The sequence below is a fragment of the Ictidomys tridecemlineatus genome, chromosome 11 (genome assembly GCF_052094955.1).
Source record: "Ictidomys tridecemlineatus isolate mIctTri1 chromosome 11, mIctTri1.hap1, whole genome shotgun sequence".
NCBI lineage: Eukaryota > Metazoa > Chordata > Mammalia > Rodentia > Sciuridae > Ictidomys > Ictidomys tridecemlineatus.
Genome location: NC_135487.1, coordinates 126,752,494 through 126,778,137, shown reverse-complemented (window position 1 = coordinate 126,778,137; position 25,644 = coordinate 126,752,494). Strand labels below are relative to the sequence as shown.

Genomic DNA, 25,644 nt, shown 5'->3' with positions numbered 1-25,644 from the left:
CTAAAAAAAAAAAAAAAAGAACACATAAACACAGTATAATACTTCATTTGTTTAGATCTTCTTTGGTTTTTCTCAGCAGTGCTTTCTAGTTTTAAGTATACTGGCATTGCACATCTTTTTTGTCATTATCTCTAAGATTTTATTAATTTTTTTTGCACTGGAGTTTTAACATAGGCGTACTTTACCACTGAGTGACATCCCCAGTCCTTTTTGTTTTTTATCTTGAGACAGGGTCTCACTATGTTGCTGAGACTAGCCTAGAACTTGGGATCCTCCTGACTCAGACTCCTGAGTCACTGGGATTATGGTGTGAGCCACCACCCCAGCAGAAGTGCTTTTTATGTAAGGCAGACACCATAATCTACCCCTACAGGTCCTTGAACTCTGATCAGGATAGAAAGTGGGACTGGTAAAATATGGCTTTCAGAGTAATGTGAACAGGATGGACAGCAAAGCGTATTTGTTAAATCTAGTTTCTCCTCTTCTAGCATTTGTGACTAAGGCACCATCTCTAAAGGAGTTGTCATTGTCCCTCTGTCTGCATCCTGATGCCATTTCCCTCTGTAGTTTTGGCGTTTCCAAGGATAGGGACTGGTGCTTGTGGCACTCAGGAAGTGGGAAGGGTATACTGGGTGGAAAGAAGCACCTACAGAGTTTCAAAATGTAGTGAAATGAGCACTTTTCTAGTAGTCAAGGGACTCTTATCTCAAATCCTGCTTCTGCCATCACTTTCCTGGTGGCCTTGAACAAGTCATTTTCATTCTATAAAATAAAAAATTGAATCAAATGAGATCCTTTCTATCTCAAAAAGTTTATTTATTTATTTTATTTTATTTTATTGAATCCAGGGCCTTGGGCATGCAAGGCAAGCACTCTGCCAGCTGACTATATCCCCAGTCCCTCGGTCTCCTCCTCTTCTTTTTTTTTTTTTTTTTTTGGTAGTACTGGAGTTTGAACAGCAGTGCTCTACCACTGAGTTACATCCCCAGTCTTTTTCTTTCTTTTTTTGGGGGGGAGGGGTACCAGGGATTGAACCCAGGGGCACTCAACCACTGAGCCACACCCCAGCCCTATTTTGTATTTGTATTTTATTTTGACACAGAGTCTCACTAAGTTGTTTAGGGTCGCTAAATTGCTGAGGCTGACTTTGAACTTGTGATCCTCCTGCCTCAGCCTCCCGAGCTGCTGGGATTATAGGTGTGTGCCCCTGTGCCCAGACTGAATCCTTTCTTATCTTTATTTTATTTTATTTATTTATTTTTTTAAAAGAGAGAGTGAGAGAGAGGGGGACAGAGAGAGAGAGAGAGAATTTTAACATTTATTTATTTTTTCTTAGTTCTTGGCGGACACAACATCTTTGTTGGTATGTGGTGCTGCTGAGGATCGAACCCGGGCCGCACGCATGCTAGGCGAGCGCGCTACCGCTTGAGCCACATCCCCAGCCCCTCTTATCTTTATTTTAGACAAAGTCTTGCTGAATTCCAGAGTCTGGCCTCAAACTTGTCTTCCTCCTGCCTCAGCCTCCAGAGTAGCCAAGATTATGCACCATTACACAGGCTGTTTATTCTTTTTTTATGAGGAAAGAAGTCATTTCATTTTTGTCTCCCAGAATCTAGCACCGTGCCTGATACATTGTGAGGGTCATAGAAGTGCTGTGATTAGTGAATGAATGAATGAATGAATGAACAGAGTACTACAAAAATGAGGTTCTGGGGCCAGGGCTGAGCGGGAGCGCCCTTGCCTGGCATGTGTGAGGTTCTGGGTTTGATTCTCAGCACCATATGTAAATCCAACAAAACAAAGGTCTAAAACAACTAAAAATATATATATATATATAACAAAAATGAGGTTCTAGCCAGGCCTGGTGGCACACGCCTGTAATCCCAGCAGCTCAGAAGGCTGAGGCAGGAGGATTGTGAGTTCAAAGCCAGCTTCAGCAATTTAGTGAGGTCCTAAGTAACTAAGTGAGTCCCTGTCTCAAAATAAAACATAAAAAGGGCTGGAGATGTGGCTTAGTGATTAAGCACCCATGGGTTCAATCCCCAGTATCAAAAAATAAAAATAAAAATAAATTGTCAGGTGAGGTAGTATATGCCTGTAATCCCAGCGGCTCAGGAGGCTGAGATAGGAGGATGGCAAAGTTCAAAGCCAGACTCAGCAATAGCAAGGTGGCAAGATGCTAAGCAACTCAGCGAGACCCTGCCTCTAAATAAAATACAAAATAGTGCTGGGGATGAGGCTCGATGGTTGAGTGCCCCTGAATGAATGAACTACAAAATCAATCCTGGGTACCAAAAAAAGAGGTTCTTAGACCTGACAAGCCATGGGATCACCTCTGTACATAACCACAAGGGAGTGTTGATGGTCTCAGACCAAGGGAAAGCTTTAGATTAGACTAAAGACTAAAAAAAGAAGAAGAAGAAGAAAAAGAGAGGAAGGAAGGAAAGGAGGAAGAAAAAGAATTAAGGAATCAGTAGCTCAGTATCTTATAACCTTTAAAAATCTTTTTTTTTTTTTTTCTTTTTTAGGGAGGTACTAAGGATTGAGCTCATGGGCAATCAGCCACTGAGCCACATCCCCAACCTGATTTTATATTTCATTCAGAGACAGGGTCTCATGGAGTTGCTAAGTGCCTTGCTAAATTGCTGAGGCTGGCTTTGAACTCACGAACCTCCTGCCTCAGCCTTGCTAGCCGCTGTGATTACAGGCGTGGGCCACCTCTTTAACAATCTTATAAAAAAGACTGTACCACTTAAAATAGTATTCTCAAATGAGAATTTCTGAACTTTGATAACATATTTTCCTATAACAAATTCATAGTTTTTTCTTTCTTTCTTTTTTGCGGGGATGGTGGATACCAGGATCGAACTTAGGGGCACTTGACCACTGAGCCACATTCCCAGCCCTATTTTGTATTTTATTTAGGGACAGGGTCTCACTGAGTTACTTAGCCCTGTGCTTTTGCTAAGCCTGTCTTTTTTTAGTTTTAGGTGGATACAGTATCTTTATTTTTTATTTTTATGTGGTGCTGAGGATTGAACCCAGTGCCTCATGTATGCTAGGCGAGCACTCTACCACTGAGCCATAGCCCCAGCCCTAAGCCTGTTTTTGAACTCATGATCCTCCTTCCTCAGCCTCCAAAGCCACTGGGCTATTTTTTTCTTTTGATGCAAGTATGTCTTTGGATCTTTTCCCTCAAATATGTTCATTACACTTTTCTTGATCCCATAGGGACTGACTTTTACATGCTCTATTTTCTGGGTTCTGTTGCCTTCCTATTAGGTTTGACCAATCAGACTGTGACAGGAGATTGGAGGGCTGGAGGAGGGGAAAGTATTTCTCCACTGCTGTCTGCTCCAGGTGGCATATCTAGCAGTGAATGTATCTTTCCTATCTCCATGGATCCAGTTACCCAGTGTGTTCCAGAAGATACTTTAAAATATATATATATTTAGTTTTAGGTGGATACAATATCTTTATTTTTATGTGGTGCTGAGGATCGAACCCAGTGCCTCACACATGCTAGGTGAGTGCTCTATCACTTGAGCCACATCCCCAGTACTCTTAAGTCATTGTAATAAATTCTCTTTTAAGCTCTAAAAAAAGGAGAAGAAGAAGAAGTAAGAAATCAGAGGGCCATGGGCTGGGGTTGTGGCTCAGTTGGTAGAGTGCTTGCCTAGCATGAGTGAGGCACTTTAGATTAGACTAAAGACTAAAAAAAAGAAGAAGAGGAGGAAAAAGAGAGAGGAAGGAAGGAAAGGAGGAAGAAAAAGAATTAAGGAATCAGTAGCTCAGTTATCTTATAACCTTTAAAAATCTTTTTTTTCTTTTTTCTAAGTGAGCACCACATATAATAAATAAAGGTCAATCAACAACTAAAAACAATTTTTTTAAGAAATCAAAGGGCCAGATATTTTAATGGGACAGCAGAAGCCTGGAATTCTGTCCTACCTTTTTTTCTCTAGTGAAAAGAAAATAAATCCAATGCATTGAAGTTTTCATAACTGCCATATTGTTAAGGTAATTCTGGGTGGGCAGAAGAGTATACATGGCCCTAAGTGAGTGACTAGCACAAAGTCACACAGGAGCAGTCTGAAAGTCCAGGTGGTAGCCCAGGGGCTCACCTGACCCAGGACTGGGCACTCTTCCCTGTCATCCCCTCACACTCATCCTGACCGCATCTCTCACCTCTGAGTTTCTCATATGGAGTCATCAAGTCTCATGATGATTTATTGTCCTGAAGAGACCCTCTGCTCCCCAGCACTCCAGGAAGACTAAACATCAAACATGATCTTGGGCCAGGTCAAGTGGTACCTGCCTATAATCCCAGGTAATTGGGAGGCTGAGGCAGGAGGGTTGCGAGTTGAAAGTCAGCCTCAGCAATTTAATGAGGCCCTAAGTACTTAGTGAGACCCTATCTGAAAATAAAATAAAATTTCAAAGGGCTGGGGGTATGGTTCAGTGGTTAAGCACTCCTGGGTTCAATACCTGCTATCAAAAACAAACAAATCTTGGTACCAGGGGCAGAGTGCCTGGCCCATCCTTGAGTGGCATCCCCAGCACTGCAAAAAAGGAAAAAACAAAAACAAAATCCCCAAACATTATCTTAATTAGCCAGCAGAGGGCAAGATGTTGAATATGTTGGAATCCTTGAAAAAGCCTCAGTCTTTTACCTACCCACCTTGCATGTTGTCCTTTACCCAGTGCAGCTCCTGCTGCATACAGAGAGATGGCCAATGAAAGGTGATGACCGAGTGGGGCATTTTTCCAGTTGGGACTGAGATCATGGGGAGACAGGACGAGGTGTGGTGACAGCATGTCTCAGGGCCCAAGGCTCTGAAACAGGGTTTGGGGAATAGAGGAGAGGGTGGGGTGCTGTTGAACTCTGGCTACACAGATCCGAGTGGGAAAGGTGAAGTGGCAGTGTGGGTGACACAGGTGGAAGGATGAAATAATACAGAGCAGAGTAAGAACTGAAGGCATGTCCAGGTCCACCCAGGTCCCCACAGGCCCAGCGTTCCCTGCAGGGGACGAACAGGAAGCTGTGACTTCCTCTCTCCTTTCCCTCTCTGGGCTTACCCTCAAGGTCATTTGCTGCCGAGATGAATTCCTACCTGTGTTTTAGTTGGCACTGTGCCCTGGGCATGATGACAATAGCTGCTCAGTGTCCAGCTCCCCTGCACCACAATCGCCCCAAACTTCTCCTTTGAAATAGCAATCATTCCTGCACAGACATACAAAGTGCTGTCTCACACGTATTAACTTAATTCATTACACCAATTTTGTTAGAGACTCTTTTTTTTTAAACTGGGGATTGAACTCAGGAGCACTTAACCACTAAGCCATACCCCCAGTCCTCTTTTATATTTTATTTAGAGACAGGGTCTCACTAATTGCTTAGTTCCTCGATAAGTTGCTGATGCTGACTTTGAACTGGTGATCCTCTTGCCTCAGCCTTCTAAGACACTGGGATTACAGGCGTGTACCACCATGCCCAGCCAGAGACTTTTATCTGAAAAAAAAAAAAAATTCCCCTACTGAGAACTGAACCCAGGGCCTTGCACGTGCTGAGTAAGTAAGCACCTGCCACTGAGCACTGAGCTATACCCCCTCTCTCTCCACATTTTCTTTTTTTTTTTTTTTTTTTAAGCTGGGTCTTGCTATGTTGCCTAGAGAACCTCAAAACTCCTGGATTCAGGTGATCTTGCTACCTCAACCTCCTATGTAGCCAGGACTACACGTGTGTCACTACGCCTAGTTAATCTTGAAAATTTTGTTCTGTTTTGTGGTGCTGGGATTGAACCCAAGGTCTCGTATCACTGAGCTATAGCTCTAGTTCTTTTTAATTTGGAGGGACAGGGTCTCACTAAGTTATTCAGGCTATCCTTGAATTGGGGATCCTCCTGTCTCAGCCTCCTGAGTAGCTGGGACAACAAGTACATGCCACTGCACTTGGTTAACTCCTGGAAATTTTAAGCAAAGAAATAAGCTCAGGAAGTAAAATAACTCACCCAAAGGCACACAGCTAGTGATTACCAGAAGTGAGACTCGAGACCCTCTGCTCCCTCTTCTCAGACACTTGTCCTGATTCCTGCCTCTGTGTCCACTCCTTGCCCCTCCCCTGGGCCCCAAGAGAGCACTTTCTGCAGAGGGACTCTGCACACGGTTGGGAGTAGAGGGAAGCCAGGAGCATTGGCACACACCTGGGATTACAGACTTGAGAGGCTGCAGCAGGAGGATCACAGTTTGAGGCCAGTCTGGGCATTTTGGGAGAGACCTCTCAAAAACAAAAACAAAAAAAATCCCCCAACAATAGAAAAGGATGGATGAAGCCTTGGTTTGACTCCTGTCATTCCTGAGCTGTCTCCCCTATTCTCCCCTTCCTCATTGCACAGAGTGCTCTCTCTCTCTCTCTCTCTCTCACACACACACACACACACACACACACACACACAGGTTTCAGGTCCATCTTGGTATGCCCCACCCACCACTGGTCTGGCCCAACAGGGAGCAGGCAGCTGTCCTCACACCCCTCCCTCTGAGGTGTGGGTGTGGGCTGCGGCTCCTGGCTGGCGGCAGAGAAGCACTCACACCCTGAGCCTCCTGCTGAGCGCCTCAGTGGCCCCTGCCAGCCTGGCAGGCACTTGCTGGCTCTTTATTCAGCACCACCAACCTCCGATGTCCTGCGATGCCCACACCCAACACTTCCTCCCCTCTACCCACGTTCTTCTGGGTCAATGCCTCTGGAGGCAGCGCGCTGAGTGCCGACGATGCTGGGATGCCCGTGCAGTTCCTCGCCCTCAGGGTCACGGTTGCTTTGGCCTACGGGATGGTAGGGGCCATCGGCTTGCTGGGCAATTCGGCTGTGCTGTGGGTGCTGGGCAGCTGCGCGAGGAGAGTCCCTGGCCCACCTTCCGACACTTTTGTCTTCAACCTGGCTCTGGCGGACTTGGGGCTGGCCCTCACTCTCCCCTTCTGGGCAGCAGAGTCAGCACTGGACTTCCACTGGCCCTTTGGAAGTGCCCTTTGCAAAGTGGTCCTGACGGCCACTGTCCTCAACATCTATGCCAGCATCTTCCTCATCACAGCACTGAGTGTCGCCCGATACTGGGTGGTGGCCATGGCTGTGGGGCCAAGCACCCACCTCTCACTCTTCTGGGCCCGTGCGGCCACCCTGGGAGTGTGGCTGGCGGCGGCTCTGGTGACGGTGCCCACGGCCATCTTTGGGTCTGAGGGCGAGGTGTGGGGTGTGCGCCTCTGCCTTCTGCGCTTCCCCAGCAGGTACTGGCTGGGGGCCTACCAGCTGCAGAGGGTGGTCCTGGCTTTCGTGGTGCCCTTGGGCGTCATCACCACCAGCTACCTGCTGCTGCTGGCCTTCCTGCGGCGGCGGCAGAGGCGGCGGCAGGACAGCAGAGTTGTGGCCCGCTCTGTCCGTATCCTGGTGGCCTCCTTCTTCCTCTGCTGGTTCCCCAACCATGTGGTCACTCTCTGGGGTGTCCTGGTGAAGTTTGACTTGGCGCCCTGGAACAGCACTTTCTACACCATCCACACCTACGTCTTCCCCGTCACCACGTGCCTGGCACACAGCAACAGCTGCCTCAACCCCGTGCTCTACTGTCTCCTGCGCAGGGAGCCTCGGCAGGCCCTGGCAGACACCTTCAGGGACTTGCGCTCAAGGCTGTGGCCCCAGGGCCCGAGCTGGAAGGAACATGTGGCCCTAAAGGAGGTAGGCAGGCAGTGGGCAGCCAGTACGCCCCAGGAGAGTGGTCCTTCTGCCATGCTCATGAGCGGAGACAGAGGGACACCTGGGTGAAGGGTACAGCAGGTGCAGGATCCACACATTCTAAGCTGCCCTGGGCCAGGCTCAGTGTCCTCTGGGAAAGTCTGACCTTTGATCACCAACTCTGGGTGTGGTGGAATGGGGGAGGCCAGGGCCTGGGGCCAGGGGATAAGGGCTGGGGCAACAGCTCACAGAGGTGGGAAAGAGGAGGAACCCAGAATAAACCTCTGTCACCTACAGGTGTCTTGACCCTTCATCCTTGTTCTGCCTCCAGGACAGTGCAAGAATTCTCAGGACATTTTCCCCATAGGGGTCTAGGCTCATGGATCAAAGGTCAGTGCCCATCTCCCTCTGCCCATCCTCCCCACTCTCACCTCTAAACAGACTATTTCTTCTTGTATTTTTTTTTTTTTTAGTTGTCAGTGGACCTTTATTTTATTTATATGTGGTGCTGAGAATTGAACCCAGGGCCTCACTCATGCTAGGCAAGCACTGTACCACTGAGCCCCAGCCCCAGCCCTAAATGGGTTATTTCTTTTCCTTATTTGGTACCAGCACTCACAGTGCCCTCTTCCCCTGGCCACTTACCAACTTAGGGGTACCACAGAAACTTGATGCCAGAAGACTCAGCCTCAAGAGCTGTAGCTCCCCTGCAGCTCCCTGCAATGCCAGCTGTGGGGTCTTGCCAGAATCCCTTGCACCTGCCAGACCCGTGTGTAAATCCCTGGTGCTGTCTCTCCTTGAATTAGGATTTGGAAGGTTATCACTGGTGCCTATAATCCCAGTGGCTCAGGAGGCTGAGGCCCGAGGACTATGAATTCCAAGCCAGCCTCAGCAATTTAGCAAGGCCCTGAGCAGTTTACTCAGTGACCCTGTCTCTAAACGAAATGCAAAAAAGGGCTGGGAATATGGCTCAGTGGTTGAGTGCCCCCGAGTTCAGTCCCCAGTAGTACCCCCCTCAAAAAAAAAGTGATAACAGCAAGTCAAAGACACGTATGGGGCAGATGGAGGTGAAAGATGCAGAAAGGAGTGGAGGAAAAGGAGGTGAACGGTAGGGCGAGAGAAGTGGTGCGAGTCCCTACCCTGAATGCATAGCTCCAATTCATCATAGCTAGAGCACCTGATTTTCACCTTTACCTCAGACAAGTTACTTACCACTTTGTGCCTTGGTTTTCTAATCTGTAAAAGGGTTCAACGATGCAAGAAATATAGTGTTTTTGCTATTATTCTCACATCCCATGTAAAATGGGGACGAAGGGAAAGGAGGAAATAAAGGGCAGCTGGTCTTTTTGGAAGTGGTTTTACATGCTATGGGTTATAAGGAAAGTCTCGCAGCAAACCCCTCTCAAAGATGGGTCTCTAGGAGAGAGGGCTTGACTTGGTTTATTTTTGGTACCAGGGATTTAACTCAGATACACTTAACTACTGAGCCCCATCCCCAGCCTTTTTTGTGTGAGTGGTGCTTGGAATTGAACCCAGGGCCTTGTGCGTGCAAGGCAAGCACCCTACCAACTGAGCTGTATCCCCCAGCCTTCCTTTGTATTTAACTTAGAGACAGGGCCTTGCTGAGTTACTTAGCGCCTCTCTAAATTGCTGAGGCTGGCTTTGAACTTGCAATCGTTCTGCTTCAGCCTCCCACAAACTGCTTGGATCATAGATGTGTGCCATTACACACTCCCATTTGTTTATTGGGTACCAGGGATTGAACTCAGGGGCACTCAACCATTGAGCCACATCCCTAATTCTATTTTGTACTTAGAGACAGAGTCTCACTGAGTTGCTTAGCCACCTTGCTTTTTGTCCATGCTGGCTTTGAACTCTTTCTGCATCTTCCTGACTTAGCCTCCTAAATCACTGGGATTATTGGCGTGAGCCACCACCCCTGGCCTCCCGTTTTTAATGATGGTTAGCTATTAGAAGGGAGTTTTAGGGGGAGAGTCCTTGGAAAGAAGGTAAGAGGCAGAGGGAGGCTGGGCTGGAGGTTCCACTTCCATTGCCCTCCACTGTCCGCTCTCTGGCACACCTTGTAACCCAGGACACCAGCACCCTCTCTGAAGAGGAGACCATGTGCCTCCAGGTTCCTTTCCCTGCCCTGTACCATTCAGTTGCTGAGAAGAGGCCACTCAATTCATAGCATATTAAGCAATGGGAAAGAGATTTAATTAGCCCACTGATGTTTAATTTCCTCTTTTTGATAATGTTTAAACTGGTTCCAAAACTCCAGGTCAGTTCCCAGCCAATTCAGGAAGATGGAAAATGCTCCCCTACCTAAGTATCCCTCTTCCCACCTCCAGCAGCTTGCGGATATTGGCTCCTCTGGGGGCATCTTGGCTTTATGGGAACCGGAGGTAAATATTGACAAAATTTACAAAGGTCCAAGTCAGCAACGAGTTAATGCACATAGACTTGCCTTTGAAGGAGAGTGGGAGAGAGGATGGGCAGTGGAGGGGGAAGCCTGGGCAGGGTGGGACGCGGCAGGCTTGGATCTCCTCTGGGAGTGCAAGGCGAAATGGAAGGCTTGGCTTGGAAACTGCAGTAGGATGCCTGCTAGGTGGGGCATGCCTAGAACCCCTGCAGTTTGGGAGTTGAGGCAGGAGAATCCCAAGTCTCAAAAAAACTGGGGATACAATTCAGTGGTAAGGCACCCTTGGGTTCAGTCAGCAGAACCAACCATCCACCACCACCACCAAAAAAAAAAAAAAAAAAAACCATAAAAAAGCAGCAGGAGGGATAGAGGTCCAATCAGAGTTTTCAAAAGTAGAATTAAAGAGGTGACAAGGGTCAGGATGATGAAAGCTGGGAGGCTCTGGCTGTCGGGGATCAGCATCAGAGAAATACTTTTGGCATCACATTTTAGGGCAGAAGATAAGGAGCTGCTGAGGCCTGGGTCTGTTTGAAACTTGAAACTCTGACATTCTCAGGCAGAGAAGTGAAGGGCTGGACTAGGACTGGCTTTTTCCTGGCTTGGTGACTTTTTTGCACCCAGCCTATAAAATGGGGACTTTTTCTACCTCCTAGGATTCCAATAATGGATGAGATAAAGCCCCTTGGAAGATCCAGATGCAGGTTAGTGTCTCCATGCAACCTCAAGTCTTCCTAGGCGGGCTTTTGAGCCCCCTTCTTCTCATCTCACCCCGCAGGCTCCAGCAGTGTGCACAACCAGCACGGACACAGCCCCATGCTCTCCATCCCTGGCCCAAGTGAAGGGTGTCAACTAGAAATGAGAAGTGAAATGAGGCAAAAACAAGAACTGAAACCAGAGGCAAAGAGCAGAGGAGGAGCTTGGGTGAAGGCTGACACTGGGGACAAACCAGAGCAGGAGGGGGTTGAATATGAAATGAGTGACACTGGGGAGGTTACAAGAACCGTGCCAAAAGGGGCAAGAGGCAGATAGGACTTCTAGCACAGCATACAAATAAGATGAAAGTAAGCTTTGTAATATTGGCATCCCCAACAGCTGCTGGAACCTGAGTGCCTTTTTTTTTTGGTACTGCGGATTGAACCCAGGGGTGCTTAGCCACTGAGCCACATCCCCAGCCCTTTTTATTTTTAATTTTGGAACAGGGTCTCACTAAGTTGGTTAAGGCCTTGCTAAGTTGCTGAAACTGCCTCAAACTTGTGATCCTCCTGCCTCAGCCTCCTGAACTGCTGGGATTACACACATGATCCACTGTGCCGGGCTAGCCTTTTTCTGAATTTTTTGAGACAGGGTCTCACTCTGTTACCCGGCTGGCCCTGACCAGGCAATCCTCCTGCCTTAGCCTCCTGAGTAGCTGAGATTACAGGCATGTGCCACCATGTCCAGAATAACTTGTTCATTTTAAAGATCTGCATGGCTTCATTCATTAGTGCCCCTTCTCTGCAGTGAGGCAGAGGGCCCTTCTGGTGAGACCACGAGACCCAGAGAGGAATCTGGGTCACTCCTGCTTGCTCTCTCACCATCACCCTCAGAACTAGCAGATATTACAAGACAGCACTTCATGGGTTTTCAGTCTTTAATTTTCCCTGCTTGATCTTTTGCTTTTTTCTTTTTTTTTTTTTTTAACAATCATATTGGCAGAAAAATGGTTGGAGCTGGTGGGCACTGGGGGAGTCCACTGAAAAACCCCCCAAATTCACGCTGAGGTTTTAGGTTATGGTTACTGAGGTGGGAGATGAAGTCAGGATTCATACAGCTTCCCTAACCCACCCTAGAACTTCTTCCAAATAGCTGATAAAGAGGGTCAGATAGGAGCGCCATTACTCTAGATGAAGGGAGAGGTCACTCTCCCCGTTCTTCCCTCAAGTTCAGAGTTGGAAATAGAAGGCTACGATCTCTACTGCCTACAATCTTCTCTTAAAAGTATAAAACACGTGCAGTTGGCTTTGGTACAAAAAAGAAAAGAAAAGAAGAGTAAAACATTCTGGTCCCTGTGGGTTTTTTCCCTCACCCCCAATAAACCATTATGGCCGCCCTAACTTCTATGCCACCAACTCCAGGAAGCCAGGTCTTCTCTCCCTGGGTTTCCTGGAGGATGGAGAGAGCAGTAGTAAGAGGTGGAGGGGGGCAGGGAGAGGGGTGTGGCCCTGCCCTCAGCCCTCCTTAAAGGGGCAGTAGGGTCCTGTGGTTGTAGCCTCTTGTTGAAGATGTGTGTTGCTGGGGAAGGATGTCAGGGCCAGAACCTGTCAGCGCATGGCTAACCCTGAACACACCCCAGTAGTGTTAAAGGACAAGGCCCCCTGATCCCTATGGCTTGGTTCCCATGTCCCTGGTCCTTTAAATCGCCCCTCTCCCCCCATAACTAATAAACAATAAATAAATAAATTTTCCTAAAGTAGAGGGAAGAAGGCATGAAAAATTGGCATCTGTGGTGTAGCTTTTGGATGCCACCAAGGGGATACCGTGGCCTAAACCCCCTGGCTTGCTAAATGGCCCCAGGTATCCAAGGATTCCAAGAGCTGGCAAGGACGATCAGCAGTTCTTTCAAACGTTCCCTCATCATTAGCAGACTGGAGTCACCAAGGTTTGCCCCCCTCAGTAATGTTCTTCAGTGGGGTGCAGCACAGGGAGAGGGAACCCCTTAGCTCTCTGAAGCCACAGGCTCCCCATCACGGCTCTCTATCTCCTCTGGGATGTCCTGCATTCGAGTGAAGTCTGCAGAGGAGAGGGTAAAACAGTGAGCAAGCTGTCTCCCATGAGGAACTGTCCCCTACACCAAAGCCTTCCCACCTGAGGGTTGGGGGACTCTGAGCGCTAGGGAGGATGACTCCTTGGGGTAGGAGAAAACCATCAGCAGCATGTCCCCACCTAGATGCTTGGTATACTTCCTAAATACATAGATATACAATTTGATCAATAAAATACAAAACACTTAGAATTATAATATGAAATTATAATCTAGCTAGTTATTTTGTATTTCCTGAACCAACTTTTAGAACTCGGAGATCTCTGAAATCAATTTACTTTTGGGTGTGTGTGAGTGTTACCAGGGATTGAAGTCAGGGGCATGTCTCCAGCCCTTTTTTGTATTTTGAGACAGGCTCTTTCTGTGTTGCTTAGGGCCTTGCTAAATTGCTGAGGCTGGCTTTTTTTTTTAAAGAGAGAGAGAATTTTTTAATATTTATTTTTTTTTTTAGTTTTCGGTGGACACAACATCTTTGTTTGTATGTGGTGCTGAGGATCAAACCTGGGCAGCACGCATGCCAGGCAAGCGCGCTACCGCTTGAGCCACATCCCCAGCCCCCTGAGGCTGGCTTTGAACTCGCAATCCTCCTGCCTCAGCCTCCCGAGCTGCTGGGATTACAGGCACACACCACTGTGCCCAACCACTCAGTAATTGTTTATTACTTTGAAGCTCTATTTTCATGGGCTGGGAGTATGGCTCAGTGGTAGAGCACTTGCCTAGCTCACACAAGGGTCCTGGGTTTGATTCCCCACACTGCAAAAAATAATAAAAAATCTATTTCTTCTTGAAAAAGTTGGGAGTCACCAACCACTCCTTATTAGGCAAAATATCTGTCACTCTCAAGAGTTACTGTGGCCTGGCTTGCTGGCACATTCCTATAATTTCAGAGGTTTGGGAGCCTAAGGCAAGAGGGCTGCAAGTTCAAAACCAACCTCAGCAACTTAGTGACATCCTATCTCAAGATAAAAAATAAAGGGTGGCTCAGTAGTTCAGTGCCCCTGGGTTTGATTCCAGGACCTGGGTGGTCAGTTAGCACCCACCTGGAAGCCACAGCCCAAGAGCTGCAGCTCACCTCCACTGCAGATCCCACCAGGGTCTCACCTCGTGGACTGTGGGGTGGGGACAGACGGCTGCTGCCTTCCTCCTCACTGCCAGTGTCAGGGTCACTGCTGTCTTGCAGCCGCTCTTCTGGGCTACCCAGCTCCTGCCTCTCGCGGTCCTCAAAGGGTCGGTGGACAGAGCGAACAGTCACGGGCAGATCCAGGCGGTCATGTCCCCGGCTGGGCTGTGGAAAGTGGGCAGAAACTACAGCGGGCTGGACAGTGTGAGGACTGCAGGCTCTGCCTCCCTGGGGGCGGGGTGTCCAAAACCCACTCCTTCTCAACAGTGACTCCCTGGGGTAGCCTCCCCAACTGATCTCTTTTCTTGTGGCCATCCAGGTCATTTTCCTTCAGCACCCATCCCTGTACCTGGGGAAACTTCTTTGTTTTCTAACCAATCTTTTTTTGGACAGTACTAGGGATTGAAGCCAGAGGCACTCTGTCACTGAGATCCATTTTTTAATAATTTGAGGCAGGGTCTCCCTAAGTTCTGAGGCTGGCTTCAAACTTGGGATCCTCCTGCCTCAGACTCTGGAGGCCGAGACTACAGGCCTGTGGCCACCCCAAGCACCCAGCTCCAACCAACATCTTAGTATTCTTCCAGGCTGCTGCTTGATTTCATTGTGGGGGGCCCTCTGTCACCTGAGGCCGGGTTACCACTCTAGGTGGCCCTACCTGAGGGGGCGTGAAGCTCAAGTACAGGGCGTCGCCAGCGGGGAGGCTACGCCTGCGCGGATCCAGAGGCCTGCGCGCCCAGGGCGCCTCGGCAGGGAGCGGCTCGGTCTGGCCCAGGGCGGCCAGCTGCCTGCGGGCCTCCTCGGCCTCGCGCTCCAGCAGCGCGCGGGCCTGCTCGCTCTCGCGGAGCCGCGCCTCCAGGCTGCCCGCCTCGGTGGCCCGCTCCTCGCCCAGCCGCCGGCAGCGCCGCAGCTCCTCCTGCAGCAGTGCGTGTTGCCGCTGCAGCAGCGCCAGCTCGGTGGCTTGCTTGTCGGGGGCCACCGGGGCGGCCGCCCTGCCAGCCTCCCCATCCCGAGAGTTGGCTCGGGCCAGCTTATCCCGCCGCTCAGGGCCCTCGGGGAACCGGGCTTCCATCAGAGTGTCCTGCTGGGCCACAGCAGCCTGGGGTAGGACAGGGACAGAAGGGTATGTCAGACACCCTGGTTCCCAGACCCCTGGCCCTCAGCCTCCAGCCCTGTTAGGACGACTGTGCTCATTCCACGGTCTCGGCCAGGCTCTGGCCCGGAGGCGGTCCTCGCCCACTGACCTGCAGGCCATGCAGAAGTCCATAGAGATTGACCACCCGCTGTAACGCCTCCTGAGGACAGAGGAGAGGGTGGGAACAGTGCCCAAGCTTCAGGACGGGAGAACTGCCCAGAAGTTGAACAAGAGTGGGTGTGGGGACAACAGGATCTCGAGACTCCGAAGTCCACACGCTGTCCCCCGCACCACTCCAAATTGGGGTTTTTCAGGCTGAGAATACCACCCCCCCATCAGGCTCCTGTGCTATCAAGTTCCCGCCTCACCTCTTGGGGGGATCTCAGCTGGTTTCCATTTCGATCCTGCAGAAATGGGCAAGGGTGGGGAGTCAGCAGACCCCCAAGTCCCTGGTGCCTGCCCCTGAGAACTCTGTGCCGAGCACCCACTGGTCTGCTATCCCCTGCCCAACCTCCAGCCACATCCTGGAATCTTAAGGACCCACCTTCTGGCTGGAGTCAGAGTCAGCTCTGCAGAGTTCAATGGAACCATTGAAGGTTCTGGCCTCCCCGTCTGTTGAGAGGTGGAAAAGGATGGGCTGAGCTCAGTTTCCCAGGGCCCTGACCCGCTCCATCCCTGGCACTGCCCCTCCCACAGTCTTTTCAGCTCCTCCCACATACTGCATGGGTCCCCTGCCCTGGCACTCACTGGCAGTAACCCCAGGACTCGTGTTACCACCGCTGTCCGGTTCCAAGGGCAGGGCTGACTCTCGGGGGGTCAGGAGCAGCTCCACTCCAGGCCCCACCAGCAGGTCTTTCAAGCCTTCCACTGAGGGAAAGAGGAGTAGGTTAAGGACAGGAATGACAGACCGCTCTGAGGTGTATCGTTCACCCGACAGACACACAAGCCACCCGAGCCAGACCCCTCCAGGACAGTGGGGTTTAATCCACAATCCCACAGGAGACAAAGGGCCTAGAAGAAGCCCCGTGGGGAGCAGGAGCAAGTGCACTGGGAGAGGTGTCAGCAACCCACCCGCCAACTGGCACAGGACGGGCACTCGGGCCACACGCTGTGGGGTACACCTCAGCCTGTGTACCCAGATCTAGCCAAGTGTCCATATTCTGACGGTGAGCACACAAGCCGATCTCCCCCAGAGCCCCCTCACCCTCACGGATAGCATCCTGCAGCAGCCGCTCGCCGCGGGGGGATTCCAGGGACTCAGAGCGGAAAAGGCCCCTGGGCAGGGTGGGCAGGGACATTCCACTGCCACCGTCTTCTTCTGCCTGGAAGTGGGTCATCTCAGCAAACAGCCCGACCTTCTCCTGCAGCAGCTCCACCAGCGCGCGGTCCTTCTGCTGCAGCTCCACTGCAGATAAGGAACAGATGAGCACCCGGGGGCCAGGGCCCAGGAGAGCCAGTGGAGGGCTGGGTGGAGTGGCAGGACTTCACTTTGGGTGCTCAACCTCTGAGCCACACCCCCAGCCCTGTTTTATATTTTGAGACAAGGTCTCACTGAGTGGCTTAGCGCCTGGCTTTTGCTGAGACTGGCTTTGAACTCGTGATCCTCCTGCCTCAGCCTCCTGAGCCGCTGGGAATACAGGGGTACACCACCAGGCAGGCTATTTTATTTATTTTTATGTGGTGCTGAGGATTGAACCCAGTGCCCTCACACATGCTAGAGAAGCACTCTACCACTAGGCCACAATCCAGCCCCTCCCTTATTCTTCCCTGCTAGTGGGATGCAGATATGATGGTGGAGCTGAAGAAGCCACTTTGGATGTAGAGATGAAAGTTGAAGATGGCAGAGCTGTAACACTATCTTACACTTCTTACTCTTGGACTCTTAAGTAGGAATAATCTACATTTCTGGTTTTTTGGGTACCAGAGATTGAATCCAGGGGCACTTCACCACTGAGTAATATCCCTAACCCTTTTTTTTTTTTTAATATTTATTTTTTAGTTTTTCGGCAGACATAACATCTTTGTTTGTATGTGGTGGTGAGGATCGAACCCGGGCCGCACGCATGCCAGGCAAGCGCGCTACCGCTTGAGCCACATCCCCAGCCCATAACCCTTTTTATTTCAAGACAGGGTCTCACTAAGTTGCTGAAGCTGGCCTTAAACTTGCAATCCTCCTGCCGCAGCTTATTGAGTTGTTGGGATCACAGGCAGGTGGCACTGTGTCTAGCCAAGAAATAATCTACTTTTTAAAAAGGGGACTTTTGTTGGTATTTCTGTATAGCAGTTAGGTCACATATACCCTAACCGATATTAAGGCTCTATGATAAAAAAGTAAGTTCCTTGCCCAACCCTGGTCTTCCTAATTTCCTGTTCCAGACACAGCCACAGTAATATCTTTCTAGTAATATCACACACATACACACAGACAACATGTATGTAATTATATCTATCCACATTTTGTAAATGTGTATGGGGTACTAAGGATTAACCCAGGGGCACTTAACTATGAGCCACATCCTCAGCCCTTTTAATGTTTTATTTTGAGGCAGGGTTTCACTTAATTGCTTAAGGCCTTGAACTTGCAATTCTCCTGCCTCAGCCTCCCTAGTTGCTAGAATTACAGGTATGAGCCTCTCCACTAGCTAGCACATTACTTTCTTCTTCTTCTTTTTCAATATTTTTTTAGTTGTAGTTGGACACAATACCTTTATTTTATTTGTTTATTTTTATGTGGTGCGGGGGATTGAACCCAGTGCCTCACACATGCTAGGCAAGCACTCTACCCCTGAGGCACAACCCTGGCCCCTCCACATTACTTTTAAACAAAGTATAGCATACACTTTACATTGTTTAAAATTTTGCTTTCTTCACTTAATGGTTTGGTTTTAGATCTATACCAGCCCTCATGGAGCTATCTCATCTTTTAATGGTTGCGTAGTATTCCATCGTGTGGATATGTCATAAATCATGTGACAAGTTCCCTATAAGTATACATTTTTTTAAGTTGTAAATAAAATGTAAATTTATTTTCTCATTTTTATGGGTGCTAAGAATCAAACCCAGTGCCTCACACATGTCAAACAAGCACTCTACCACTGAGCTACAACCTTAGCCCCAGGGGGACTTACTCTTGATCCGCCGTAGGTATGCCTCATCCTCCGTCTCAATCAGGGGGAAGTCCTCCCTGGATGGGCATCTGGAGGGGTCACAGGTTGGACAGGGTTTAGGAAGACACTAGGTCACAAACCCGGTGTCGGCCTCCCCTCACTTCCCACACATCCCACACTCCCCTCGTCTGCTCAGGCTCTTCATCTTCAGCTCATGCCCTCATGGCACTTCTTCTTCTTTTTTTTTTTTTTAATATTACTTTTTAGTGTTAGGTGGACACAATATCTTTATTTTTATGTGGTGCTGAGGATCGACCCAGGCCCTCATGCATGCTAGGTGAGTGCTCCACCACTGAGCCCCAGCCCAGCCAGATGCCACTCATTCTTGACCTCTCCTTCTCTTTTCACTGACTGTCTGTGTATCCTGTCTAGGGGTGTAGCTCAGATTCTAGCATGTGAAAAAATAAGCAAAATACTTCAGAATTCTTTGTTGTAATTTTCTTTTCTTCAATAGCAGATTGAGCGCAAGTGCTCTACTACTGAGCTACGTCCCCAGCCCTTTTTATTTTTATTTTGAGACAGGATTGTTGCTAAGTTGACCAGAGTGGTCTCAAACTTGTGATCCTCCTTCCTCAGCCTCCCAAGTTGCTGGGATTATGGGCAGGCACCACCACACCTGGCTCAAGAACTCAATCTCAACCTTGCACTGTGCTTTGACTTCTTTTTCCATCACAATTAAACATGCAGCCGACTCCTCAAATCTAGTGTGTGCCCTGGAGATTTGCTGCTTTAGCACATCAACCAGTTTCCTTCTTGCGTCTATGATTTTGAGTCTTCTCTCTAGCATCAACGTTCTCCTGTTTCATTCATTTTTAGAAAATAAAAGTAAATTGCAATATGATCCAAATCACGTCCCTGTGCCTGCACACCAAGTGGAACCATCCTGCTGGCCGGCAGGTGTCCCCCGTGGCAGCTCTGAGCCTGCATCTCTTGTCAGCTCATGCTGCATCTGAAGGGTGGCTGGCCTTGTCAGCATATAAAATATGACGACGGGATATAAAGATCATAGGGGACCTTTCTGTTCTGGCCCACCTTGTCTCTCCCCACGTCTCTGCCTCCGCCTCTGAATGCTGGTTCTGTCCTCAGCACCATGGCCTGGGACCCAGGGCTGCAGGAGAGTCCATACGCACATACAGGTAGCAAGCAACACTCACACGCGCACACTCTGCTGAATGACACGGATCCAGGTGCTCCGGTCATCCCGGGACGCTGTATGCACCTCATACATCTCGGGCGGGGCCGCACTGATCAGGAACATCCCTTTTTCCTGGTTGGCGATGTCCCGCACTATCAGATTCTGCAGCGACACCACTGAGGGCTTGTCCTGCCAGTCGGTGGAGAGGAAGGATTAGGATTAGGAATTCTGAGGTGCTTGGATCTTCAACCCAAGAATGCCCCAAGGATTGAGGAAGACCTCCTACAATACAAGTCAAGAGGCCAGGCTCCAGTGCCATCTAGGAAAAACTTAGAGCTAGGAGCAATGGCGCATGCCTGTAAACGCATGGGCTCGGGGGCTGAGAAAGGAGAATCACAGGTTCAAGACCAGTCTCAGCAACTTAGCCAGACCCTGTCTCTAAATAAAATATATTATAAAAAGGCTGGAAATGTGGCTCAGTGGTGAAGCACCCTCTGGTTCAATCCCTGGAACCCTCCACCTAAAAAAAAAAAAAAGGAAAGAAGAATGAACTGGGCATGGTGGCACATGCCAATAACCACAGCGACTCAGGAGGCCGAGGCAAGAGGATCAGGTTAGAGTCCAGCCTCAGCAGCTTAGTGAGGCCCTAAACAATTTATCGGGACCCTGTCTCAAAATAGAAAATAAATTGGGGATGTGGCTCAGTGGTTGAGGGCCCCTGGCTTCAATCCATGGTAGGTAGCAAGCAGAAGGTGTCTCACCAGGGCAGGAAAGATGTACTTCTGGTCCTTCTCCTGGAGAAATAGCAGCACATCCGTCATCAGCAGCATCAGCACATCTGGTTGGGGAATGAAGGCAGAGAAACAGTCAGCACTAAAAGGTCTGCCAGGTGCTGCCCTCGATCCCAGGGACCAGGCCCACCCTGTCAGCAGGAACTTCCAACCCCTCACCCTGTCTCTTCCCTCTGGTCACTTATCCCACCTTCTCAAGACTTCCTACCTCCCCATTTTTGGAGCATAGAGAGGGAGGGGCAAAGAAAGATGCCTCAGAGGAAACGCTTTTGGGGCCGGTAGAGACCAGGGGCTCACAGTGCCTTTGGAAAGAACTTACTCTTACCCTTACTCAGGTTTCTGAGCCCAGGGTCTACAGGCCCCTAGGGTGGCCACTACTTCAGGGCTCTAGAAACCCTCTGAAGTTTTTACATATTAATAGACACACATGTATTTTTCTGGGTGAAATGGTCTAAAATTTTTTGGTTTTATTTTACTTTTTTTTTTCTTTTCTGTGGGTCTCGCATCTCAGTCTCAAACCCCTGGACTCAAGTGGTCCTCTTGCTTCAGCCTCCCTAGTAGTTGACACTGCAGGCGTGTGCTGCCACCTCCCAAGAGGCCCAAGATGGTTTGTTTATTTTTTGTACTGGGGATTGATCCAGGGGCGCTCTACCGCTGGGCTACATCCCCAGCCCCACCCTTTTTCTGTGGGGTTGGGGATTGAACCCAGGGCCTGTGCAAGCGAGGCAAGCACTCTACCAACTGAGCTATATCCCCAGCCCCTGATCCTCAGCCTTTTTTGGAATTTTTTTTTTTTTTTTTTTTTAATTTTCAGACAGGGTCTTCCTAGGTTGCTGAAGCTAGCCTCAAACTTTTGATCCTTCTGCCCCAGACTCCTGAATCAGAGTGGCGCACCTGGTCCAAGATTTTTGTGAGTCACAAGATTCCCAGAACAAGAGGGGCTGTTTTGGGTTTTTTCTTCCTTTCAGACTTTAAGTGTAACATCTACCTAGTGTTAAGATCTTTTTAGGTATCTGACCTAAATTCCCCCTACCCTAACATATTCCCACTTCCCACTCTGCGCTCAGCAGGGAGGAAGAAAGTTAGTTTCTTTCCACTAAAGCAGGACTGAAAGGCCAGCCTCCCCGTCTGTCTCTGAACAACCCCATCTCCTTGGATCCCAGCAGGATCCGCTTCATCTCCCTTCCTGCCCCCCCTCCAGGCTCTCAGATCCTTTGTGGGCCTGCACTGGAAGACGGAGGGGGAGACGAAGGTCAATTCTGTGACACGTGGTGTCACATACTCACCCTTTGCCCTTGGGGATCTTACTAAACTGTGGGCACACAGAAGAGGAGGGTTTTTGCTAAATGCTTCAGAAATAGAGCTCTCCAGCCTTGCTATTTTTACCCCCCCTGCTTTATATTCTTAGCTGCTGCGTGGGAGGGATGGGAAGGAGAAAGAGATGGAGGGAAAAGCTGGTGAAGACTGACAATATCCAGGCCTGGGGAGGAGGGTTTCATGACCTCCATAGAGAAGCCCAGGCAGCCTCCAGCCTCAGGTACCACATTACGGTAGCCCCCATTCCTCGTCCTCAGAACCGAGGCTTGCCCTCTGCTGGCCCTGACTTAGTTAGGAAAGGCTTGCAGGTATGACCAATTCTGGAAAGTACTCCTGGGAAAGTGTGCGCTGCCCTCCAACATGGCCCCTCTCCTCTACCCTGCCTGTCCCTCCCTGGGCTCAGTGCCTCCCTCTGGGACTTCCCTGGGTGCACTCCCAGAGCTCTGGTGGCTGGGATTCCAGTAGGGGCAATCAACCGCCCTGACCTTGCTGTCTGCTCGGAGTGCTTCCATGTCTTCTTCACCAACACTGATGGCTCGTGGGCCAGGTCTGTAACTCAGCCCTGGGTTCAATCCCAAGTAGCACCAAGTAAATAAATAAATAGAGCTGGTGGCTCTCTGAGCACGCAAGGACCATAGAAATAAATCCGTACCGACAAGTCCCTGTCCTGTCCATGATGTTCAATGCGCAATGGAGACTTTTGCTGCAACAGACACCATGTCTTTTCCTCCCACTGAGACTCGCCCCTGGGTCAGGACTGCACAACAGGGTCCTCAAGGAGGGTACAACTCCCACCCTCCGAGGCTGGACTCTTGCTGGGTCAGGTTACTGACCTTTGAAGCGCCCGGTTGCTGTCTTCCAGAGCAGGCAGCCATCATGGATGAGCTTGCGCCGTAGAAGTTCCTCTCGGCCAAAGGGCCCCTTGCCAGGCACCGGGGCCTGGGCCCGAGGGTCCATGCGGTTGTAGATCTCCTGCAGACGGGCCCCTTTCTCTAGCTCGTGCACATCCTGGTCCACGTTGGACAGCAACTCCTTCACCAGCCCCAGTGCCGCTGTTAGGTCCTGGCGTTCCTCCTCAGCCCCTGGTGCCAGAGGGTGGGCGAAGGGCATGGCACACCTGGCTGCACTCCAGCCCCAACTCCCAGGGGTCTGGATTCTACCTGGAGGCTGCCCAGGGTCCCACGCCTTGTAGGGCCTTTGCTCATCGTGGGCACCCTCTCTACCCACACCTGCGAGTCCCGCTCACCATGGGAATGCTGTAGGATGCGGTTGATGAGCACTGGGTACTTGGTGATGCGCTGAGTCACCAGGAGAATGCACTCCTGGACCCCGTGCCGCTTCAGCACAGCTGAACGGGTCACTTTCTGAAAGGGAAGGGGCGGGGCTTGGGGTCATCGGCCATTTACCTCATACTAGGTGACAGTGCTGGACAAGTGGGTACCAGCACCATGCATCTGTGGTCAGAACCAATCTGATAAGGTGTGAGAAGTATGTGGGGAGCTAGCACAAAGTGCTCTGCCACCATGAGGGGTGACTGTTGATCAGATCCAGGAGTGGACAGGTCCATAAATGGCGAGCCCATGAATGGTCTGGACCAGGACAGGTGGCCTGAGCACAGGGAGGATTGCTCACCCGGATGAACTGCTGGAAGCGTTTGTCTCGGGCATACAGCTCCTTATAGAGCTTTAAGGCCTTGGTGTGCCGGCTGCAGAACTCTGCATAGGTCTTCCGCATCTGCTCTGCACTGGGACCTGAGAACTAGAGGTCGGGGAGTGAGGCTAGCTCAGCATTTCCCCCAAAGTCACAGCTTATCCCCTGGACCCGCCTCGGGCCTCCTGCCAACAGGCTGGCTTCTTGCCTCTCCAGCTAAAGTTCTGTTTAGGCAAGAAACAAGCCCACCCCACCCCCAGTCACACGTCCATGAACACTGCCCAGGGGTCCTGCCTCTCCCACCTGGCTGATGAGCAGGTCACCCAAGCGATGGATGACAAAGTTCCGGGAGCTGCCAGGGCACAGAGCCTGCCGTCGGCGTTCTAACAGCTGGCTGAGGAAGCGCGTATGGATGTCACTGAGCTCATCCACACAGGGGAACAGGCCCTGCACAACGCCTGGCTCCAACTGCAGCTCTTCCAGCATCCCCGTGCGGAAGAGGCGGGTCATGATCTTCAGCGTCCTCACATGGTGCAGCTCCGTCTGGATCAGCTCTGTGGGGACAATGGTACGCTAGGTTTTCTGCTCTGGCTTGGCCATGATTTGCGGGGCCCTAGGTTGGTCCCTTCCAGGTTAATATCTCCATTACTGTGATCTTAGATAATATTTTTGGTACTGAGGATTAACCAGGGTGCTCTACCACTGAGGTACAACCTCAGCGCCCCTCCTCTTTATCTATCTATCCATCTATTTATTTATTTTATGTGGTGCTGAGGATCGAACCCAGGGCCTCACTCGTATGAGGCAAGTGCTCTACCACTGAGCTACAGCCCCAGCCCCCAACCTCAGCCCTTTTCATTTTTTATTTTGAGACACTAAGTTACCAAGGCTGGCTTGAACTTATAGTCCTTCCACCTCAGCCTCTCAGTCACTGGGATTATAGGTGTGCACCATTAGAAATGTCTGGAGTCCCCAGCACAGTGTTGGGTATGGAAAAGATACAGAATGGGGACTGAATTGAAGAAAAAATAAAGGTGGAGCCTTGGAGCCACACATGGTGGCATACACCTTTAATTCCAGTGACTTGGGAGGCTGAGGCTGGAGGATTACAAGTTCAAAGCCAGCCTCAGCAATTTAGTGAGACCTTAAGCAACTTAGCAAGACCCTGTCTCAAAATAAAACATTAAGAAAAAATGGCTGGAGATGTAGCTCAGGGGTTATACGCAAGTGCCCCTGAATCCAATCTTTGGTACCAAAAAAAAAAAAAAAAAAAAAAAAAAGATGGGACCTTTGCCATAGAACCGAGAAGTAGAGGCCCAGAGGGAAACCTGATACCAAGCAGGGTCGTGGAGGTCAACAGGTTAGGAGGCAAAGGTCGAAAGAGGTGGGAGATGGCAGAAAGTAGGACACAGAGAAACGGGACCTGGTGAAGGAGGAGGAAGGCAGGGTGGGCGTGCTCACCGTAGATGACGTCCTGCTGCTTCATCACCTCCTTCTTGTGCTGCTGCAGGAAGCTGCTATCCACAGCAAGGCTCCAGGAATCAGCCGCAAAGTCCTTCTCATCCATTTCAAAGTCGCTCATCAGCTCATTGTAGATCACCTCTGCACCTGGACCCCAGTGGGGGCGGCAACTCAGTCAGACTCTTCAGTGGGTCCTGGGCCCCCCGAGGTGCTTCCACCAGCCACTCATCTCCATCCCCTCTTCGTCTTCCCCGGGTCAGCCCCAGGCCCTGGCCACACTCACCTTCATCAATGAGGGACTCCACCGACAGGGTTCGGTTCCGCATGTTGAGCGAGTCTGTAGACTGAGAGAGGATCCGACGCAGCCCCAGGGGCGTCTCATCATTGAAATGTCTGAAGGGAGTGGAGGCTGTCTGCATCACCCTCACTCAGGCCAAAGAGCCCTTCCCCGGCGGGGACCCAAGGTGGGATCTGAGAGGCGGTCACCTGTGTTCTCCTTACTCCTATTTTTGTGGCAGTGCTGGGATTGAGCCCGGCAGTATTCTACTACTGAACTGCATCCTCAGCACCTCTTGTTTTTTCATTCTGATGCAGGGTCTTGCTAAGTTACCCAGGGCTGGCCTGCAACTTTCAATCCTCAGGCGTGCACCACCCCACCACCTGGTTCTCTGTCTCCAATTCTGAACTCAGGGACGGAAGACCCTCTCGGCTCCCTAGGGCTCCCTACTCTCTGCTGCCTAGCTCCCCTTCCCCAAATAAAGGCTCACCCAGCAATGTTGGTGGTGGAGACACTCTTGGCTAAAGACAAGGACGAGCGGCCACGGCGGGAGCCCAGGAGGGACTGCCGGAAGCTGTCAGCGGGGTAGATGGCTGAGGAGGGCCGCTCTCGGGTGGCTGCTGTTGGGGAGACACGGTGAGCAGGCAAT

At 50.3% G+C, this 25,644-nt stretch overlaps 2 protein-coding genes across 18 annotated transcripts in view; one reads left to right on the top strand and one right to left on the bottom strand.

The window, feature by feature from the left end:
• Positions 1–25,492, top strand: Rxfp4 (relaxin family peptide/INSL5 receptor 4). The gene is made up of 2 exons (XM_078027412.1): positions 1–25,182; positions 25,313–25,492. Exon 1 carries the CDS (start codon positions 6,689–6,691, stop codon positions 7,811–7,813), a length of 1,125 nt encoding a protein of 374 aa, XP_077883538.1. The 5' UTR covers positions 1–6,688; the 3' UTR covers positions 7,814–25,182; positions 25,313–25,492.
• Arhgef2 (Rho/Rac guanine nucleotide exchange factor 2) overlaps positions 11,762–25,644 on the bottom strand; it is a 42,164-nt gene continuing 28,281 nt past the window's right edge. For 11 of the 17 annotated variants that reach the window (XM_078027401.1, XM_078027402.1, XM_078027405.1 and 8 more), the window contains 18 exons: positions 25,486–25,615; positions 25,002–25,111; positions 24,719–24,865; positions 23,561–23,811; positions 23,240–23,365; positions 22,854–22,971; positions 22,441–22,689; positions 20,261–20,337; positions 19,519–19,688; positions 18,326–18,393; positions 16,402–16,602; positions 15,945–16,064; positions 15,742–15,809; positions 15,566–15,601; positions 15,307–15,357; positions 14,721–15,161; positions 14,047–14,230; positions 11,762–12,914 (listed from right to left, as the gene is read on the bottom strand). In XM_078027401.1, the coding sequence (XP_077883527.1) occupies positions 12,841–12,914; positions 14,047–14,230; positions 14,721–15,161; positions 15,307–15,357; positions 15,566–15,601; positions 15,742–15,809; positions 15,945–16,064; positions 16,402–16,602; positions 18,326–18,393; positions 19,519–19,688; positions 20,261–20,337; positions 22,441–22,689; positions 22,854–22,971; positions 23,240–23,365; positions 23,561–23,811; positions 24,719–24,865; positions 25,002–25,111; positions 25,486–25,615 (2,621 nt within the window). In that variant the 3' untranslated portion in view covers positions 11,762–12,840. Of the gene's footprint in view, positions 12,915–14,046; positions 14,231–14,720; positions 15,162–15,306; positions 15,410–15,565; positions 15,602–15,741; positions 15,810–15,944; positions 16,065–16,401; positions 16,603–18,325; positions 18,394–19,518; positions 19,689–20,260; positions 20,338–22,440; positions 22,690–22,853; positions 22,972–23,239; positions 23,366–23,560; positions 23,812–24,718; positions 24,866–25,001; positions 25,112–25,485; positions 25,616–25,644 lie in introns of those variants that run through there. The other 6 variants (XM_078027394.1, XM_078027400.1, XM_078027393.1 and 3 more) reach the window with 4 other exon arrangements.